A 21,742-nucleotide genomic window follows, 5' to 3' on the forward strand; every position below is an offset into this window, starting at 1 on the left:
GGCTCATAATATGCTGCAGTCTCATACATACATTCTTTGATATAGAGCTAGCTAGCTAAGTAGGCTTTAAAATTACTCTTCATACACTGCATCTTTATCACAAAAGGTTTGGTTTCCAAGAGTCTTATAACGAGATTGCAATGTGCATTAAGTTGCTCTCATGGATTTGCTTCTTGAGCTTTGCGTAGTTCTCCCAAGTTATTACTTCAAATTTCAGGATATATTAACAGTCTGAAATACTAACCACAGCAAAATCTGAAAGTTTAAAAGGCATTATTGAAAAATAATCACTTTTCCTTTCATTGCACCTGTGTGTAAAATATTTTTTTAAGTAATACACTGCATTTCTAAGTAGGCTACAGAATCAGCCTTGGTTTCAGTAAGTGCTCTGCACAATAATGCAACCTAAAACACTGTAGGCAAAAGATGAACAGAAAGCAGCAATTACGTTTTTTTTTTTTTAAATTAAATAGAAAAACTTCAAGAGTAGGTATATGTGGCTTTATGCAATTACTTTTGCCCAGTACAGGGCACATTTTAAATTCATTTCCAATTTCACTGCAAATTATTTCATTTGCATAGGCAAATGTTTCTGCAACTTGGTTCATGTGAAGACCAATTTTATTGCCAATTTTCAGTGTTCCAGTAAACATGCTATTCATTTTTATTAGTCATGAAGAAAGTTTGAAAATGTGTAAATAACCCTACTAGTGATTCCTTTACAGTCCCAAGCATATTTCAGTTCTGGATATACAGTACAATTTCAGAAAACAAAACATTAAGGGTTAGCAAACAACTGTTTTTCCAACCAACATACACAACTGTCTTGCTGCATTGACGGTGAGCTCTCCATTTCACATGGACTATTACGAAGTTTGTTTTCTTCTTCAGAACAACATGAACACAGGACAAGTACATTCCAGGTATTTTGCTGTTTATCAAGCCAACACTGCATATGCAAGCGGTGGCCTTGTCTCCATCTCCCTTCATCATCTTGCATAGCGCTTAATGTAATCTTCAACTTTAGACCGGAAATCCTCCTGGATGAAATAAATGTTAGATTTGACTGCGTAAGTACTGATGGGCTGTCAGCTTTTTACATTTTAAGATCGTAGAAACACACAAAATTTAGCCTCTTTGTACATATCAAGGACAGGATGATTCTACTGCCACAAGAAACATTAAATGTAGCTTATTATGTTTACTGGAACAGTCATGCTTTATACAAAGTGAGTGCACCTTTAGTTTTCTCTTTCATTTAAGAATGCTACCAGTTAACTGTTGATGGACAATGGGCACTTCTAGGAGGATTCATAGTTTCAAATGCTGCTTTGTAGGTTATTTTAGTTAGGAGTGTGGAGGAACCCAGCTCTTGCTGCTTCTATGCACTAGTGAACGCCTGGGCCAGTGTATTCATCTGAGAACTGACACTGTCTCCATAGAAACATCTTTCAGCTTAGCCCCCCCCCGATAAAATGGCACTGTGAGGAAGGAACAAGGGGTGGGGTGCAATCCTACGTGAGTGGCAGCAGAAGTGCAACTTCATATGGAGTGCCACAGCTCAGTGGCAGAGCTCAGCATGCAATCCCTGACACCCCCTTGCTGGAAGATACTCCTGTCTGAGACCCTGCAGAGCCACTGCCAATGTTGTAGGCAAGCTTGAGATGGAAGGTCTCACCGGGCACAAGGCAGGCAGCATCCTCTGCTTGGGGGGCTTTTCTAGAGCCCCCTGCGGGGAAAGGGACTGCACCAAGCAGGAAGCAGCTGAAGGACCCCTCTGTCTGAGCAGACCCCTGTGCACACCGCTGAGCAGCCTGGCTAAGACAGACATTCTGTAGCACTCTGCTCATTCACTGTTCTGGGAAGTAAGCAAAACCAACAAGGTCTATCACATATTTTGACCTGAAGGCACCTGGCAGTAAAGAACACACAAAGAGCGCAAAGGTTTTGCTTCAAGCCACCCTGCACAATAGCCTTAACTTAGCAAAAAAAAAACAAAAACACACACACACACCACCCCAAAACATCTAAATAGTTATGCATCTCCTAAAATTGTTTTATGCTTAGCACTGTTCAGTCATCAATCGTTCCAGTTCCCTGGGCAGGCTCACACGACCACAGAAGGAAACAACCCCACGGTGGCTTTTTGTGTCCCGCTGTGTGCCAGGCACCAGCATGCTACCCTGGCCAGGTGTGGCTGCCTTGGCACTCTCCTGGTGAGGGGGGTGGCCGGGGTGGTTTATGAATCACCCTGACGCCCAACAACAAGCTGGGGGCTCCAGGCTGCTTTTCACGCCCCTCCAGCCACTCCGTCCCCTGGCCTGGATGTCATGGCACCCTGCATCGGGCAAGGGGGATCATGCTGCTAAGGGAGCATGAGGCTTGCACAAACTGGGGCTGTGCTGTGATGGCACCGGTCCGCCGTGCCAAGGGCCTCTTTTTATGAGGCAGCGTTTCAGACAGCCGTGCATTGCAAGCAGTTCAGCCGATGCTGCAGCACTTCTTTTTGTGGGCAACGGCATGGCATCTGATTCATTCCACTAAGAAATGTGTAGACCAGGAACCGAAATGGTTCATTAAAGAGCTCTGGCTCTGCACACAGCTGTAACACAAACAAGCAACACAGCAAACTGAGTGATGACTTTCTATTTGAATATGAAAAGAATCAAATCTCATCAAAAGTCATGTGTTGTATTCTTGGTTGCAGTATTCTTATGTCCACGCCTTCTCTGTACTTAAGTCCAAATGTGTAATATACTGGCAATTTCTCCAAAAAAGCTTCTGGCTTAGCAGAAACAAACATGCATTGTCCCAGCCTTTACTGATTTTTGTCACATCACATCTAGTGAGATATGAGTTTTTAGCTTTGCCCTGCTTTATAGAAGACTAATCACTTTACATTTCCATACCATCCAAATCCCAATGTTGTCCAGATGGTTCACAAATATTAAAATCCTAAAACACCACATGATAAAATGTTAACATAAAAACTTTAAAACAAAATGAAGCCAGAGTCAAAACCAGCAACAGAGAAAAATCTAAAAAATAGAAAAACTCACATTTAAGCACAAACTGAAGAACTAAAAACCTAGGAAGATTAAAGGTCTTCACCTGACACTGAAAAATCTATTGTCTAGGTGCTGGTCAAGGCTCTCTGTGCCCTGGACAAGCCTGTCCTGGCAGGAAAAGGTTTGCGAAGGAATACGCCCATTGGTATCATGTCCTGGCTCAGCTCCTATTCACAGTCACACAATTCCCTCTTGCATGAAGGGGAAGGAGTAACAAAAACATAAATACCACCCCATCTCTGTATCCTCAGAGAGTATAGGATCTGTTTTCATGACCGTTTTCATGACATGTCAATTCCTTCTGGCAAGCAAACATGACCTGTCTTGTGGTGTGGTTATAAATTTCGCACTTGTGTGGCCTCTCTGTATCATTCTCCCAGGGTCAACTGCACTAAGAAGGCTTCAGCTTTTCTTCACAGTGAAATGGCCTACTTGGTACTTTTTTGTAAATATCTGATTTTAAGTTGCCTCATCATCTCAAAATATCATTATATGTACTATAGATAATACCGTCACATTTACAGAAGACTGAAAACATTTACAGAAAACTACATTATCTGACAGTGCCTTTCACAGTCACATTCTGTATCTGGGGCAAAGTGGTTCTTCACAAGTTCAACAAGATCAGGATCACAGCTATGTGAGCTCTCTTGACAAACCTTTGAGCACTCTTGGAAATAATATTTTAGTGTGTTAATCATAGGGAAAAAACCCACATCAAATCCTGTTTGGCACTGGACAGAATTCCAATGAGAAACATGAGCATGTGGAACATCACTGTCCAAAATACTCCCAATTTCCTGCACTGTACAGGCAAGCAGAAAAAATAGTGATAGAAGAATCATCATTCTTCTTTCCACAGAAGAATAGCAATGGCACTTCTGTGGCAATGGAACCTTTGTCCACGATGTGGTGGAGGTCCATCGTGAATCATGCCTTTACTTGAATTCAGGCCCCTGTGGAATGCTGCTTCTAGCTAAGGCAGCAGCCCTGTCAAGATCCGCACATCCCACAGGGCCTGCTGGGAAAGCATGTACCGTCAGTAAAGTGTGCACAACTTCTCCTTCATGGACATTATGTGCATACTTTCCATGAAATATAAGAATTGTTGTAGATTTTTAAAATTACAGAAGCACACAATCTCTTCTACTGACATTAGCCTCTAGTAATGGTGTACTACAATTGCTTATGCAACTTATTTTGCACTTATGATTCTTTGGTTCCTACCCAAAACATTTATTTTAATATTTCACTTCACAGTATGATAGAATAGCTTGATACAATTATCATGTTGCACAATCCTGATGCCACTTCTTTTAATTCTGTTGTTTTTGCCAACTTCATCTCTCACACACATTCCCAAATCGCTGGGAGCATCACCTGGTACCTAATAGCCTTCCCCAATCTGGAGCCTTCCAGATTACAAATCCCAGGATTCTTGATCACTGGCCTTACTGGCCAGGGCTGATGACAACTGATGCTCAAAACAGCCAGAACGCACCAGGTGGAGAAGGCTGCTCTAGAACCTTTGTTGACGTTGTTGTTCTGAAGCAGAGTTGCAAGAGTATTTGGGGAGAATGACACAGGCATTTGCAGACAGGAGGGAGACATTCAACAGATCTCAGCCCCCAGACAAAAGTCTATACCATCTTCTTTCACATGCATAGCTCCAATCTAATACAGTAAAGGAATAGTCTGCTTAATAATGAATTTTGAAAACTGATATATAAAAATTTCCCTGAAGACTATACAAGCAATTTTAAATATGAATAGCATTCTTTTAAGCGACCATTTTCAGTACACCTGCACTCACCTTGTCACGTAAATGATGTTCTGCAGCTTCAATATTCAAAGGATCATCAAAATTCAAGAGATCCTGAAAAGAACAAAACCAAGGACTTTAAAGAAAAGGGTTGGCTGCATTTATCAAAAACATGAACTTGGATGAAAAGTGACATGCTGAAATGACCAAGATCCAAAGAAAACATTTTAATAAGCTTTGGGCTTATACATCTTGAAAAGCAGTCCACACAAGAAGTTGCTTTGTAAACTGAAGGGAATCTTTAAAAGTCATTTACAATATATGATCTTCACAGAAATAGAAATCAGAAATTTCACCAGGCAGGCACAATGAACTGCCTAAAATAACTCTTTGGACCTCATCCATATGAAAATTCTTTTTATTATCTAATGGGAAATCCAGTCAAATGGTGAATCCAAAGTTTTATTGACACCAAACCCATGGTTTAATAACTGGATGTACACAAAGGCCTGGTTCAGATGTAACAAACAGCAGTTTGGCCATCAGACCATGCTCTAGGCCAGTGGTGGAGAACCTACGGCACGTGTGCTGTGGCGGGCACGCAAGCCCTCTCTGTTGGCACATGAGCCAAGTCGGCCCAGCATTGCCCCAGCAGCCGAGCATCAGATAACAGCACACACAGGGGCCGTGCACATGCTCAGAAAGGAGTAGCAGCGCCAGGTGATGACATCACAAGCTGTGACTCGTTAGTCGCGACTCGTTTGAGCTTCTGCATGGCCGGTCAGTGCGCTGCCAAGGATATATATATATATATATATATATATATATATATATATATATTTGCTTGGACTGGCTGCGCATTGTTTTTTCTAAACTAAAACCTCAGTATTCAGGTTTTATTGCAGCGTTGGCACTTTGAGATAAATAAGTGGGTTTTGGGTTGCAGTTTGGGCACTCGCTCTCCAATTTTTACATTTCAACTCCTGTATTCATCGCCCTGATAGGCTGTAAATGTATCTCTTTTATCAACCATTTATCTGAATCAGTGATTTGGGACAGGCTTTCTGTGGAAAAATTCCCAATGCTATATTTTTCCATGGAAACATTTCCACAGCATGAGATATGTCCAGAAAGTAATAAATATGATTCTTTTAAAAATTCTTTTATTGAAAATTTTTACAATTGAACATTGTCTCCTTCAAAGTATGCACCTTGTGAGTCAACTTGCTTGCCAAGACCTGTTGGCCCATTCGGAAAGAGAGCCTAATTTTTTGAGTCGAGTGATCACAGGAGATGAATCCTGGGTGTCTGAGTATGATCCCGAGATGGAAAAACAAAAATTCAGGATGGCCCCCTTGGCACAAGAAACCTTGAATGAGCAAATCAAGAGTCAAATCAATGGTCATCGTTTTTTTCAATTCGCATGAAATTGTCCATAAGGAATTTGTACCTACTGGTCAAACTGTGAATCAAAGATTTTACCTGGAAGTTCTTGGTTGCCTGAGACAAACAGTCTTCCGTGTGCATCCTGAGAATGGCTCAACTTGGATCCTTCATCATGACAACACACCAAGTCACAGTGCTTTGGCTGTCAGAGAGCGTTTGGCTGGAAAACACATCATGGTGCTTCCCCATCCACCCTACAGCCCTGACTTGGCTCCTTGTGACTTTTTCATACTCCCATAGATGAAGAATGGTTTGAAAGGACACCATTTTGCTAGTGTGAATTATGTCCAAAGAGCTACTATGCAGGCTCTGAATGCCATCCCACTTGAAGATTTTCAGGGATGCTATGAGGAATGGAAAAATCACTGGGAGTGTTGAATACACTCACAAGGTGCATACTTTGAAAGAGACAATGTTCATTTGTAAAAGTTTTCAACAAAAGAATTTTTAAAATATCACTCTCATTACTTTCTGGACACACCTCATATAAACAACCCCTGGTTTATATAGAGTGTGTTTTTTCAGGTTACTAAAGAACTATAGTAACTATAAAGAAATGTTATGATTTTCCATTTGTACATTTTCCAGAAAACCCACATTACTGAGTTGAACTGGTCAATTTTCTTCTGAAAAGTGCTTAATTGTGGCTTATGTTGTCTTATTTTCATAGGTTTTTTAAAATATTTCTTGCAAATGCAATCACTTTGAGTTACCAGAAAAAGTATTTCAAATGAACACATGAGTTTATAAATACATAGTTAATTCTTCCAACCTTTTCAGGGAAAAGATCCCATAATCTTGAAGCCATTAACTAGCTCCTAGCCATTACTGACCTAACTTGCATTAACGTTGGAGTCAAAAACAAACTTTACTGACTCAATTGCCTGGACACGCTTATTATGCAGCAGCCACAGCTTACCTCCAAACCAGAAGTGGAGAAACCCAGGACGCACAACTGTTGCCAATACTGGATTGAAGCTATGTTTGTTTCATTATGCCATCCTGCACCCAACACAGATGGTGCAGCAAATGATATTCATCACAAGCCAGGAGGTGAGGGAAGTGGAGCCCACAATTGGAAAAGGGCTGTGCAAGCCCAAAGCCTATGATGGACAAACCCTGCTGGGCAGTAACACCCGGATTGATCCAGGCAAGCTGAATGTCACTTAAGTGGAACAAAGAGCTCAGCCTTTGTTAAGGAACAGTAATTTGCTGGGATCCAAAGAGTGATTGTAGGCAACTCAAAGGCCCTAACCCTAACCCTTAGGCATGTCCGGTAGAATTTTTTACTTCCCTGCAAGCTGCTTACTTCCCTGAAAACTCCCCTCAGTTTCAACAGAGGCTTGATGTACAGTGCAGGCCCTATTAGCATGAATATGCAGGCGCTCTGCAGCTTGTCCAAATCTCACTTGGGTGCTTGGAAGTCATTGCCCAATACTTTATTTCTAGTAAAGAGGGCAGTTTTAGTTTGCCAATAAAATTAAAAAAATGCAGCAACAGGTCCACAACCATAAATTCAGTAAATTCACATGGAAGAAAAACACATGTCAACGTAGCCCAAATCAGTTAATTAGTTATGATAGGCTACAACTCTATACACACAGTTGAAAGTAAATCTCATTGAACTTACTTTTGAGGAAATTTGTGTATAATTGCACTATAAATTATAATGAAAGCAATGGGCCTCAAGTCGGTGACAACAGACTTAAGGTAGTTTCAATGGATATGCAGCTCAATTGCAGGAATGCTCCCCCACCCCCCAAAATTAAATGCCTCAATTCCATGGAGCTTTACACAGGACTGAGGCCTTAAACATGGCGGGATTTAGCTAGCTTTGCTAGATTAGTAATAAAGTCCAAAATTCCTAAACACTTCACTCCAGCAGCAAATACTCCTCTGTATTTGTATGAAGGCAAAAATTCAACCCTGTTTAAATTCAAGCAGGCAGTGCATTGACAAGCTGATGTATTAATTAAATCACTGTAGGGAGAAGAGGGATCACTATGGAAACAGGAGATTCACTCACAAAGGTTTAGATTAGTTTCTCTGAAGCATGTTGATGCTGGAAGTGATACAAAAATCACACTATTATATTCTGTATTTGTGGCTTTCACAACTAAACGCAAGTGGTATTTTTTTCTTTTTCCCAAATCAAAAAACCTTGTAAGCTGGGGGTGTTAACCCCCCACTGTCTTTTTACAAAGCCTGACAACTGAATTACATATAATGCTATATATGTTGCCAGATCAAGTGATATTTGAACTTGCACTTAAAAGCTGTACAATTTGGACACTAAATTGGAGTGGAGCAAAGACATGAGGGAAGCATGTTTAGCCTTTCCTTCCTGAGCTGATCTCATGATCTGAAACTTCTCCTATTCCAAAGATGCAATTTGTCTTGCTGGAAAAAATAGTATAGCAAATCATGAGCCACTCAACAGGTTCACCTCAACTGTTAGAAAATACTAAGCATTTATTGGCAATCTCTAAAACACCTGAGCTGCTAGTTATACAGGATTTTATAAATCTTTGCAGCTTTCACCACTAATAATTATTTGACAAATAATTATGCTAAATAAAATGTGTCAGGCAACATTCATCCAAAGTTTCATGTGCTTCTTCCTCAATTTTCAATAGCATGCACGTCAACTGGAAGGAACAATACATTTTAGGGGTCCTAGAACTGCAGTATGGAGTCAGGACTTTTTTTCCTGCCTAAACATGTATAAAACAGAGCCAAGTTTTGAAGGACAAATAGGGCTGTAGAAAGAAGATTGGGTTGGGTTATGCTGCATGACTTTTGTTTAACAGCTTTAACAGACCAAATGCTATGAAACAAAGAAGCAATGCAACATCTGCTCAAGCAAGTTATAGTGGGGCTACTGCATGATACAACAGACCACTGTGGGCTAAATAAGGTGCAGTATGTGTGGGACAAATGTGGCAGCCATTCTGAATATGCCACCCATACTCAGAGGTTGTTATGTCATGCAAACCAGGTAAACATGTGTTACATCAGGATTGTTAAATCTTTCCATTGCCTATCCTTGCTGGGTTAACATGACCCTTGCATTAACCTGAAAAGACAATGGCTTACATGTAAGTCTGCCATCATGGGCAAATATGCCCTCTGCGCTGGAATGTCCTTTGGAAATACAGGAGTTCTAAAGAGCAGTTTTGCATTATACCCAGCTAAGAAAGATCCTGCTCCTAAATAAGATCACTTGATTGCAGTAAACATAGTGCAACATGGTCACAATGTTCCTCTTATTATTTTAGCTACAGCATTTTAAAGGCAAAAACTAAGAATTTATTATTCCTTTTACTTTCCAAAGAAGCACACAAGTATATGATTGAAAAACTGTTATTTTTGGGAACAAAGGATGCAATGCAGACGTTGTTAGGGTGCTACACCTTCTACCTTGCAGCAGGTGGTGAGGTTTTTAGATCTGTAAAGACTATGAAGATTCTTGTAGTACCTTAAAGACTAGAACTATTTACTGCGGCATAAGCTTTCATAGACCAGAGTCTAGTTCATCAGAAAACCTATGCCATGATAAACTAATTAGGGCAGTATTCCAGTGGGCTTGTTCACACACTGATTCTACCGTGCATTCCTTAATTCTCTTTCCCAAGTGAGAAACACCACTGTACAACAGAAATTCAGCATTCTGGGAGCAACTAGAAGCACTCACTAAGGAAAATCTGCTGAATTGTCTCGACACAGAAAGGAGCACTTCTGCTCATTTCAGAGCTTCCTACAGGAAGTGTAAAATCTCTCTTATACCAGAGTTTGTCTTGCCTGTACAGCAAAATTAGCAACCAAATTTGCAGGAAGTGCGCTGGCATATCACCCCTGCCAGATCCTACCCAACCAATGTCTTCCAAGTGCTACAAGCATCTTTGCTGAGCCTGCTGCCACAGACTAGCTGTAAAGTGGAAGCTGTAAAGCTTAGTTTGCTTTGTTAGGAGCAAATTTTAGCATTGGAAGGTCAAACAAAAAAGATATACAGCTTAATCTATGCAGCTGTTACTTACAGTAAATAAAGAGTTTAATCCCCAAACAACATCCTGAAAAGGAAAAGTAGTAGTTTCAGCCAAAGAAATCAAACACTTTACATTTCTACACAGAACATTACTTTTTTTTTTTTTTTTAACCAAAAGCAAAATGTCAAGGTATTGAAAAAAAAACCCATTACACAATATTCAGCCGGAAGGAGGAGGAATGTAAGGAGTTCGGTATTTGAGTATACCTCCTTTTACACACACACACACCCCTTTCAAGAGTGTTTTCTTTTATAATTATTCCCCTGTTAGATGTGTGTTTTGATCTTCTATTGCATTTGTGATTTATGCCATTCTCACAAACATGTCTAGATCAAGGAAGGGCATCTAAATTATAGAAATAAAACATATTGGATTTTGTTCACTTGGTGTACCTACACTGAGAGAAGACTCTTTGATATAACAGAGGTTTCCATCTGTGAGATGAGAGGAAGGGCAATTTTCAACTATTCTCCTGACTTCCCACTTTACAGGGTTGGAGAACTGCTTAGAATAGCAGCATGGTTGCTGCGGGAACATGGAGAATGGCTGAAAATTGTTGCTTTCTTTGTTCAGTAACAGAAGTCTCTACTGAATCAATCTTCTGAAAATAGGCTTAACCAAACTGGATATATCCTATTGTGAATTATTTTAGGGAAAATTGGATGTCAAATCTCTCTCACTCTCACACACATGCATGTGCACGTGCACGCACACAAACACACACCCGAGGGGGGGGTGTAATTCATTTTCTTTACCTAAAGCAGCACACAATGAAAGAAAGCAAATATAAAAACTGCATAATTTACTGAGTAAAATATTTCTAGCTCCTTTTTATTTGGTACTAGCTTCAGGAATTGCATTACTTAACAATAAAATGGTTTGAAAATATAATTTCTAATTTTTACCAAGGTTGAAAGAGAATAGAGATAAATATCAGGAGATTATAAAATGGACAAGAAACAAACCTTTCTGTGACCTTGACAGCATCCTTGCATAGTTTAACAGATTATCATTATTATATAAACCACTTATAGGAGGCCTTTCTGGGCAGCAGCTCTCCCAGACATATTGTCATACATTTCACACACACCAACCTGATGGTAGGTGTGACAAGATAGATGTGGATGCAAAAGCCAGACTGTGGTCTCAGTTTGACAAGGATTTCACTGGGCAGATGAGGTAATGGTGATTCTTTGAAAACGTAATAGGTAAAGCAAGTAACTTATTGTCAGTTGATACGATCTCATGCCTTGAGATGCAGAAACAAAAGGATGTGAAAATTATTTCTTCTCTTTAATAATATGAAAGCTAAGTTTTTTTCAGAATAACTGTAAGCATCTGTGGATAGCTGAATTGGGAAATTCATATTTTATTTTAAGTAAAAGCTACACTCAAGCTAAGTCCTTCTTTAGAAGAAAATCTTCAAGATAAAAGAACGTTTTAAATCAAGGAAAGCTAATCCTAAAATTAATACAGCCATCTCTACAAGTTTCCATAAACTGGAGTAACAGAATTTGGTGAAAGAGCATATCCACATACCCAAATAATTCTACATAGTTGGTAAGCATAGATTTCCTTTTGCAGAAGCCATCTTGAGCAAGATCTTCTCTCACTAGCCTTCTGAATCTTCTGAAAGTATCAATAAGGACTTGGGATTTGTGACCCTTGGAAAGCTATTTTGTTTGAGCCACAGTGTTTCTATCTAATCCAGCAATCAGATTGTGCTGGATTTCTGCCCCCACCTCCCAGGTTCTGGAAAGAAATGTGAAATAGTTGCACAAGCTGTGCACTCCAAGAATAATTTGCACAAGTTGGATATTTGCACAAATGGAGCCTAACTCTTTAAATTTAAATGGTCATAATATGCATTATATTCTCAAATCCATTACGTAACCTCAGCTTATTCTTGTCAGTTTCATCTTCTCACTACTTCCTTGTTGGTTGACCACATTCCCTATTTCACAAGGAGTTTGTCACTATCACTTTGATCTAATTGGGCACTAGCATTATGGCTTTCTGCTAGGGTTATATGATTTGCACACATCAAATAGACACCTTTTAAATACTGTTTTTGGCTATTATTTTTCAGCTTTCATGATTTCTGCCAAGAGGGGTTTTTTGTTTCTTTCTAAACTCTTCATTCTTAACAGCAATACGTAACAGTATCTGATTTCTTTTTTAAAGTAATTCATTTGGACAAATAATATTCAATGCATTGCCTTGTTTACAATTATACTGCTGGTGGATTTTTATTTAGTAATTTAGCAACAAGGCAAGTTCCTGTTGCGGGACAGCCTGTTTGGGTCAGATTGGCCCTGTAGCTCCAAATTTATGCAACACTGAAATCTGTGCAAATTTCTGGCTCCCAAATTTGCACAAGTTTCTCAAGTTTTTTAACTTTCACAAATTGTTATCCATTTTTGAAAGAGGGAATCCATATCAGGGCCGTCTTAACACATGGCCCTGATGAGCACTTTCCTGTGGGCCCCATACTAATCTGTGTATGTAAACCCTTGGAAAACTGGAAAAATTCCAAAATTAACAGTAGTTGTAGTTGTCGTAGGGGCCCCAGTGCACTGCTTTGCCTGGGGCCCATAATGCTGTTAAGACAGCCCTGATCCATATGTTAGTTCAACTCTTGGGTTGGCACCAATCTGTGGAAAACAGAATGGAATCTGGAGGACCAAAGTGAGAAACTCTATCAAATTTTCACCACTCAAGGATTCTTTGTATGTGTTTAATAAGATAATAGAGTGAAATAGCAGATATCAAATGTTTGGACATGTATAAAGCTTCTAATGAAATACTGAATTAGTAGCTCCTGCTTAATTTTTAAAATTTGTACTAGCTGTTAAAAAGAGGGTATGACACTTCAAAATCCAGAAGCTATTCAGAGCCAAACTACAAGCACAAGACAATCATATTAAGCATGTGTGTGCTCTATTAATCACACCAAAAGGAACACATTTGCTGTGCAATGTTATGCAATTTTCTCCCAGGCAACTCACATCCAGTAGCAGAGCAAGGTTGGGAATATGCTGCTTAAAATCTATGGAAAAAGGCAGGGAATGTGAGGAGTTTCCTCCCCCCTCCAAACCCTTCTGTATAATGATTAGACCACTCCCCACACATCGTTATGAACTAAGAAATGGTTAAATACAGATAACTATCAATCTAATTGCTGGACTAACAATCTGAACCAATTTAAAGCTTTTTTTTATACCTTAAGCTTTACGTGTAGTCCACATGGAGCTCTTTTGGGGGAAGTCAGGATGGCTCCATTGTCACTTAATTTTAGACAGGCAGTAGAAATGGTACTGTTTCACCAGACCTTCCATGGATTTTATACCATTTGGCTGTTCTTTGCTTCAGTTTTTACTTGTTGCAATTTTAGAGTATCATTTTAGTGTTTTAAATTGTGCATTGCTTTGAGGGCTTGGTGGGGAGAAATTCTATTAAGAAATACTCCTCCTCCTCCTAATAATAATAATAATAATAATAATGATGATGATGATGTAACCTTAAGAATTAAAATAAATTGTGGGTGGACATTTAGTTTATTTAACCCTTAAACCTAGCCATGTATCTATACATGCCTAATCAGAACTGAACTCCACTGAGTTTAATGAGGCTTACTCACAGGTAAGCATTAACCATATAATTGTTTACTAAGGGGTATACACTTAAGTGCCAAATCTAGAATTAGACATTCTTTCTACATTTAGGGTTCAATGCTATGGCCTCCTAGTATTGCCTGAGTGACTGCAGGTGTATTTGGCATCCCAGCTCTGTGATCTTTCACTCCTCCACTCCAGCAGTTCATCTACATGGCTAAAACCAGCCATCTAGATAAAATGAACAGACTTTCCTGGTGGAACAGACAACCACCACTGTGCCTTGCTCTGAGCACTGGATGCACATAAGCCTCAGAGTGCAGAGAAAGCCACTGCATTACATAGTTCCTTTCACAGGAAGTCCTTTCAACAGACTCAAAAATGTACGTAACTTTAAACTTTCCAGTGCTTAGAAATGATATGTCTAATCAATCAATCAAAATTCCATGCTAGCTGTTATTAGTTATGTTGGCAGGGGCAGGAGGAGACAGGCACCAGATCTGCTTTTTTACCACACTGTGACCAAAAGCAGCTTCAGGGAGTTTGGACTGAGAGGAACAGTGGGCTGTGTTAGGGGGAGATTAGAACACTTGTAGCTTCGTTTAAGCTTTAGAGACTGGAAGGTATAATTGTGGATCATTTGTGCCATGTGCAATTTGCCTCCCAAATCTGGGTGTACTTGTGACAATTGCTGCATGCGTATATTCAATGCAGTACATGCAGAAATAACCAAACTCCAAGTGACTGCACAGTTGAAAATAATAAATGTTCTTAACCATGAATCGACAGGGAACATATGTAGAATGAGGCATAAATAAACACATTATAAGAAAGCTAAAGATAATAACTGGATTTGTAACTGAAAGATAATATCTAAAAAGCAAAGAAATTTCACAAACCCTAGAAAAACAATTTAGAGTTTAACATTTGCATGATTTTGACACCATCAAGTGGTTTGAAATGAATCTAGAACAGTTTAACTGCAACCCATGTCAACATATTCCTCCTCCCTACCACAATAATTGTTTAGGCTAAATAAGGCAATGCACAGTGGCTCCTTTATATCCCTTTGGAAGACAGTAGAGTAGAACAACCCAAGCTGCTACTAACTACAGACAGGGAATAAATGTCCCATGGTCCCTATATGTTTACTGATCTGTGACTACAGCAGCTCAGAGAAATATTGATGTTATTTATTTATGTTGTAAGCCACCCCAAGGCTGAGGCAAATGGGGCGGCATATAAGTCTGCTAAATAAAGAAATAAATAAATAGTCAGAGCATAGGCAGGAGGGGTTAGGCACACATATCCAATCCAAACTGAAACCTTTTGTGGTGGCTTTTGAGAGAGTAAGATTACTTGGGTGAACCAATTACTGATTTTAGACTTGGACTTTGATTTGCAGCTTTATGCAATATCAGAATATAGAGGGGGCCATCCACTTCATTTCTCCTGTTGACAACAGTTGCCATCAGTGGGAGCAGAAAGTGAGAGATTCCTTCTCCTACTACAGTCCCCAAAGCAACCTTTGGAGAGTACAGAAGGGAGAATTCTTCTTGATTGCTTTTGGCCTTGCACAGACTAATCCTTCTAGAACTGGCCAACTTAAAATGAGAGGCCATATAAACTGTTCATCAACCATGGTTACTCCAACCGAATGCATTTAAGGTTATTTTCGTATTACCACAATTTGTACAGCAGTGAAGCTTTTGAATTCCTTGTTTGAGATTCTCTTCACACCATCACAGGACAGTATTAAGGTTTCTGTGGCTGCCACAGCACAGGAACTATTTTCTGATTTGTATTCCAATGATGGCCTTTGGTCTGCAACACTAAACAAATTTACCTTTCCTGATATAAGGCGTTAATGTTGCACCTGAGAATTATTTTGCAATCTGAATTCTTCCTGTTTTTGAAATATCAGGTACCAGCGGAAATAAAACTTTTCTGTTTGACTCTGTAGCAAATAAAAGCAATGGCCTGGATTCAAACCCCCTGTGCAACCATCCTGCCTATTTTAACTGAAGAGAATTAAACACATACTTAACTTCTCATCAAAATAGTGTAAATTTTCTTAACTGTGCTGCATTGTGGTTTCTCATTTCTAAAAAACTTCAGCTGATCAAGATTATACCAAACAGAAATGTTACATAACAGTACCTTTAAAGTTCTAGTTGGAGCCCAGCCAGTGCCATCAATTGAATGTTCTCTCAATAAACTGAAAGAGAAGTGCACATACGTATCACACACAATGTAATTCATATGTTCTTCGTTATGAATTCGTTCTTCGTTATGAACAGAGGCAAAGACTTCACTTCCTTTAGCAGTGGCAACAGAAAATTCTCCACTAATGCCTGGAAAAAGTAATTTACATCTGCAAGTCTTCATGTTTGCATACGCACCCCACAAACACCCCTTCACAAAAATTGCAAACACAGGTTAACTTTCTACAATTACTGCCAAACCACAGTTAGAAAATTATACAAAACTCTGAGAAATATGCTAAGTTTGGCAAAAAGTCTATATTTTAGTCTATCATCTATTTTAAACAGATATAAATTTTCCATTTATGTTTTAACCATATATAAAATTAACTTTGTTCACTCTCCTTTTGCAATGCCTTAACACTCCAAAGTGTCCTGTAACCAGCGCTCCCCCTCCATTTCTTTATACCTACTGGAAGGGAGGCTGAGAGGAAAAGCCTCTAGTTCCTGCCATTGACGCTTTTCTGCTTAGACTCTGTTCCTGCTGCAGCCCTTCTTTAAGTCTAAGAGGGAAATCAAATCCCACTCTCAACAATGATTGGAACTAAAAGCAGGTTTTCACCACCAGTGCTCGATAATTTCAGAAAGATTCCCTTCAGTGCTCTTATTTCTCTAGTGATGAGGAGTTCCTTTCTCCATACACAGAGTGGCATGCAGCAATTGCATGATCATTCCATCCTCTGAGTAGAAGCATGGAGCTTCTCCTTGCACGGAAAAGGATCAGGGAACCAGCATCAACACTTGGGAAGAAGGGATCTACCCCTGGTAACATCTAGTTCCCATCTAGCTTCTGCGTCTAGAATTGTTCTTCACCCCAAACTAGACTATCTACAAGAGGTAATTCCACCTTTTTGTAAAGTGTCTCACTTGTTCTTCCTTTCTGCCCACAGTGTAAAGCAGGACAGGATCATAGCATTTTAATAAAAAAGAACAGCTCCTCAGCTCTCCTCCCCTTCTGTAAATTACTTCAAGAAATGCAGAAAGGAAGAAAGGAGAGGGCAGTTGACAGACAGCTAATTCCAAAGGACTAGATTTACATGTGAGCCACCCATCAATATCCTCCTTTGGGAAGAAAGAATACAACACACATCTGAGGCATTAAAATTAGATTGCCAGAGTCTTTGAACAAGTAAAAGGATAGCACTATTGCACTAAGTTATACTTTTTGGAACCCACGTCATGTACTTTTTTTGGAAAAAATAAAAGAACCTAGTTGGTTCACTTATCTGATTGTTTGCTTGAGCTTACAAAGCTTGTAACTTATAAGCACTGGGTATTAAAATTTCCATTTAAGTGTGTTTAGATAAAACAAACTGAAAGTGATGCACACACAGAACATTTGAATAGTACATTTGACTAGTACATGAAGTGTGAGGAAAACAAGCTAGACAAATAATGCATTACCTTAAACAGATTTCTCCAGCTTCAGTAATGTTTGGATGCCAGATTTTAGTCAAACATTTTACTTTGGGAGGCTGTCAGAAAACAAAACACAGATTACAACATTGCCCTATCTAAAGGGAAAGTCAAGAATTCCCAGATACTATTTTGGCAATTTCCTCTCCACTATTCTCCCGTGTGCAAACTTTTTTCTTTCCCTACCACCTTACCCATTGCCATTTTAACAGAGGGAAGCATCCCATTCAGCATCTTGTTCCTGGCTTCCCAAGTATGCAGCTAAAAATACTGTGTTCAGGGTCACACAACTGGGTTTGCCAAAATATCTTCTTTCCCCACTCCCTGAATGCTGCTAAATTACCATAACTAGTATGGGCAGTTTGCTGGGTCACCTGAAGCCAGGGAGGTTGGGCCAAAGGTGGATTTGCAAACCACCCTGGACCCCTGGCTTGTTCTAGGGTTGTGGGGTGGTTTATAAACTACCTCAGTCCCTCACTAGGTCTGGACAAAATGGCAAACTATTCCTGGAGAGACTAATTATACTAATTCAGCAATGTACAACCAGCACGCTTGGGGTGGAACAATAAGCTACAATGGATTATTTTTCTTTCCCAACTGTTCAAACCAGCCAAGTAAAAAGATGTGAGATCACATGACTATCCACAAGCTGTTTGTCCTTCTTCCTGTCTGCACCTCCACTTTATAATCAATTAGCTGCAGACCACTGGAATAGGCCTTTTCAAAATTCGAGAGAAAGTGAATAACAGAACAGCAGCCAAAAGTAGGTGCAATGAATGCTTCCAAAGTACAGACTTTTAATCTTAAGAGTCTTGTTACATTTTTAATCCTTGCAGTACCAAGATGTGCAAACCCACCCATTCTTTAAAAACATCCCAAAGAATATGATTTGTTGGTTAGTAGTGGCAATCTACACTCGATATTCTAAAAAAAGTTTGTAAAAGATTGGTCTTAAGTTATTATATTGCAATGACTCAGCACCAAGTGTATGAAATTTATGTTTTTTATTTTCTATCTCTGTTCCTCAGAATTTTCTCTACACATGTGGGTGTAAGTTGTCAGAAAGAAGCCACTAATCATAATAGCACCTCCCACAAACTGCATTTTATTTTAACTGGTGTGTCATTTCTATCAAAAAGTAAATTCTTATCAAAAAGTGAGACATATTTTAAATAATCTGTTCAGAACACCATTACTCCTTGTACTTTCACATCAAGATCCCACATTAACAAAACAGGCATTCTGAAAAAGCAAAATATAACATTTTCTGAAAGCTAATTGCTATTCTACACTTGAAAGTCTGAAACTTCTTATCAAATTAATGGCAACTAGCACCGAAGGAGGCCCAAAAGATTCCTTAAAATTTATATGCCACCCACTTCAGCTTGTAGTACAAAATTTTATATTAAAAGTTTAATATAAGACCCTCTTTTGTCCATATACAGAGCTTCTACATACAACTCACCTCTGTGTTATTTGAGCTGATATGAATTTCCTTCCCCCACCCAAAAAAAGAGAGGTGGAGATGCCATTCACAAATCATCTTCCTAACTTGTATGTATGTAGCCAAAAATCCAAGTAGTATATAATTTGTTTGGAAAGTTCTTCAAAATTTCAGAATTAATTTTGAAAACTTTTTCAATATATATTCATTTTAATTCACTCAACTAGAATGTGCTAGTCATCTCATAGAACCCTGGCTTGGCACTTCCTCTAAATTAAAATGAAATGCTTTATGTTCAAAAAATTTTCAGAGGGAAATCAGAGATAAACCATTTTCATTTACAACTTTGCTTTACGTTTGAAAAAGATGCAACTTCGCAGGTGTTTTGTCCTGTTTGGACAGATGCATTAGTCTCTTCTCTAGGAGAAGAGAATTTATTAAAGGGCTCTGCCAGTACAAGATGCCAGTTCCACAAAGCCAGTATGCATATCAAGATTAACTGAAGTTTTGGTTTACTTATGATACAGCATTAGCCCAAAAGTTTCATCAGTGAAAAATATCCAGGTGTTCTTCAGTAACTGCCAAAATAACTGAATCACAGATGTTTGTTTTGCTGAATCCAACGCCTATCAAGCAGTTATGACTTTCTTTTCATTTCAGTATTATGTCAGTCAAGAACCCCGTATTTACTACCCCTGCCTGTCTTCATCTGATGACCACCAGGGCCTTTAGGTCCTGGAGTTTCTTGCCCAGAGCTGCAAAGTCCCTCTTGATCCCGCCCGTCCCTCCTGATCCTGCCCACCATTGATAACAATGCTCAAAGTAGATGCTGATATCAAGAGCACACAAAGAAAAGAGAAGGGGAAAAGTGTTGAAGGGGCACCATTTTGGAAAGCATACCCAAAGACAAACCAAAGCCTTTCAATTCATGGAATTATTACAATAGTAATAGGCAACACACTGTCCTCCCAATGTCTGGGACTACAACCCCCATGTGCAGCCATGCTTGCAAGAGCTTACAGGATTCGTAAGCCAAAATACTGGAATTCACTAGGTTATCCAGCCCCGATTTAAAGTCCAGGACCAACACTTTCAGAAGCACAACTGCCTTTGGGCAAGTGCTTCTTAAACAGCAGCCCACCATGCCACATGGTAAGTTACTTCTTACCGGCTTGGGACCGGGATACCTGAAGGAACGCCTTCTTCCATATTTGCCCTCCCACCCCTTGAGATCGGCAACAGAGGCTCTCCTCCAGGAACCCTCCGGGAAAGATATTAGGAGGCAAAGTACCCGGAGGGCTTTCTCTGCAGTGGCGCCCCATCTATGGAATGCACTTCCCAGAGAGGTCCGCCTGGCACCGTTGTTATTTGTTTTTTGGCGCCAGGTTAAGACCTTTTTATTCCAGCGATATTTTAATAAGTTTTAATATTGTCTTTTCTATGTTTTTAACTGCAGCCAGTGTGGGTCGGGAATTTATTTATGTTATATTTTATGCTGTAAGCCGTCCCGAAGCTTTTTGCAAACAAGACGGCATATAAATATTTTAAATAAATAAATAACAAATAAACATTAGGAATTTCTAAAAGCCATTTGTGGTATTTCACAGAAGCCTACTTTTTAAAGAACTAGAGTAAGACACCCCACTGGACACATTTAGCCTGTTGGGTTCACACAACCACCTATTATAGATATCAAGTTACTCTTTAAAAAGAAATTATCTTCTGCTCCTTTGATTTTTGCTATTGTTGTTATGTGGAAGTGGAAATACAAATGTGAGCAGAAATAGGATTCAATATATACAGCAAGATATATAATGTGTAGGAGAAAAGAACTTCTACAGAACACTGATTTTTCTAAAGGGGTTCAAAGGGAAAATGTTAAAGTGTGCATACAAAAACATTTCACACAACTTTTATTACTATCCCTGTCAGAGCAAACATGAGTAATATATATTCATAACAGTGCTTTAGATGTGTTTTCAGTGAGACTTGTTTTTGCTTTATACTGGAAGAGAAATCACAAGTGGTTCACAGGCTTGTGCTCAAGCGCCATCTCTGAATCCCACCTGTTCTCATCACAGCAAAAGCTTATCAAACCAACCAGGAGATCCTATAGTTATATAGATGCAGGATCTCTCCTCACACAGAAAAAATAAGCCTCCTCTGGCGCAACAGAGGGAGGGATCACATATTCTATTATGTTTCCAAGTTTAAGTATGCACCTTCCCTCAAAAACTAGTAGAGCAAGAAATACCCACATGCTCTATGTCCAGGTCAATTCTAGCTTCATACAAGCATGAGCTTAGCACAGGCAAAGGGTATACTACTCATTCATTCATTCATTCATTCATTCAGGAAGTTTCTATGCCGCCCCATTTGCCGAAGCCTCGGGGTGGCTCACATCAGTAAATAAATAATCACAATATAAAAACAATATAATTTGAGTGGACCTGGCCAAGGATATAAAATAAATAAATAATATTAACAATTAAATTAACAATTAAAATGACGTTTAAATAAAAAGGTCTCGTTAAAAACGCCGTCATTATTTGTTTTTCGGCGCCAGGCGGACCTCTCTGGGGAAACCTCTCTAGCCACATAGTTCATATTTTCCTTAAAGACCTACACCTGCAATCCAACACACACTTATGTAGGTGTAAGTCCCACTGAGTTCAACAGGAC

General features: G+C 39.3%; 1 protein-coding gene across 5 annotated transcripts in view; it reads right to left on the reverse strand.

The window, feature by feature from the left end:
• Positions 1 to 307: 307 nt before the first annotated feature.
• The window catches only part of UBE2F (ubiquitin conjugating enzyme E2 F (putative)), a 34,173-nt gene continuing 12,738 nt past the window's right edge, over positions 308 to 21,742 (reverse strand). For 2 of the 5 annotated variants that reach the window (XM_044431708.1, XM_044431709.1), the window contains 5 exons: positions 17,605 to 17,675; positions 16,097 to 16,154; positions 10,314 to 10,346; positions 4,882 to 4,944; positions 308 to 1,040 (listed from right to left, as the gene is read on the reverse strand). In XM_044431708.1, coding sequence (XP_044287643.1) covers positions 990 to 1,040; positions 4,882 to 4,944; positions 10,314 to 10,346; positions 16,097 to 16,154; positions 17,605 to 17,675 — 276 coding nt within the window. In that variant the 3' untranslated portion in view covers positions 308 to 989. Of the gene's footprint in view, positions 1,041 to 4,881; positions 4,945 to 10,313; positions 10,347 to 11,584; positions 12,075 to 12,858; positions 13,372 to 16,096; positions 16,155 to 17,604; positions 17,676 to 21,742 lie in introns of those variants that run through there. The other 3 variants (XM_044431710.1, XM_044431711.1, XM_044431713.1) reach the window with 3 other exon arrangements.

This window comes from Varanus komodoensis, unplaced genomic scaffold (assembly GCF_004798865.1).
Source record: "Varanus komodoensis strain SLA01 unplaced genomic scaffold, ASM479886v1 scaffold23, whole genome shotgun sequence".
In the NCBI taxonomy this organism is placed as follows: Eukaryota; Metazoa; Chordata; class Lepidosauria; order Squamata; family Varanidae; genus Varanus; species Varanus komodoensis.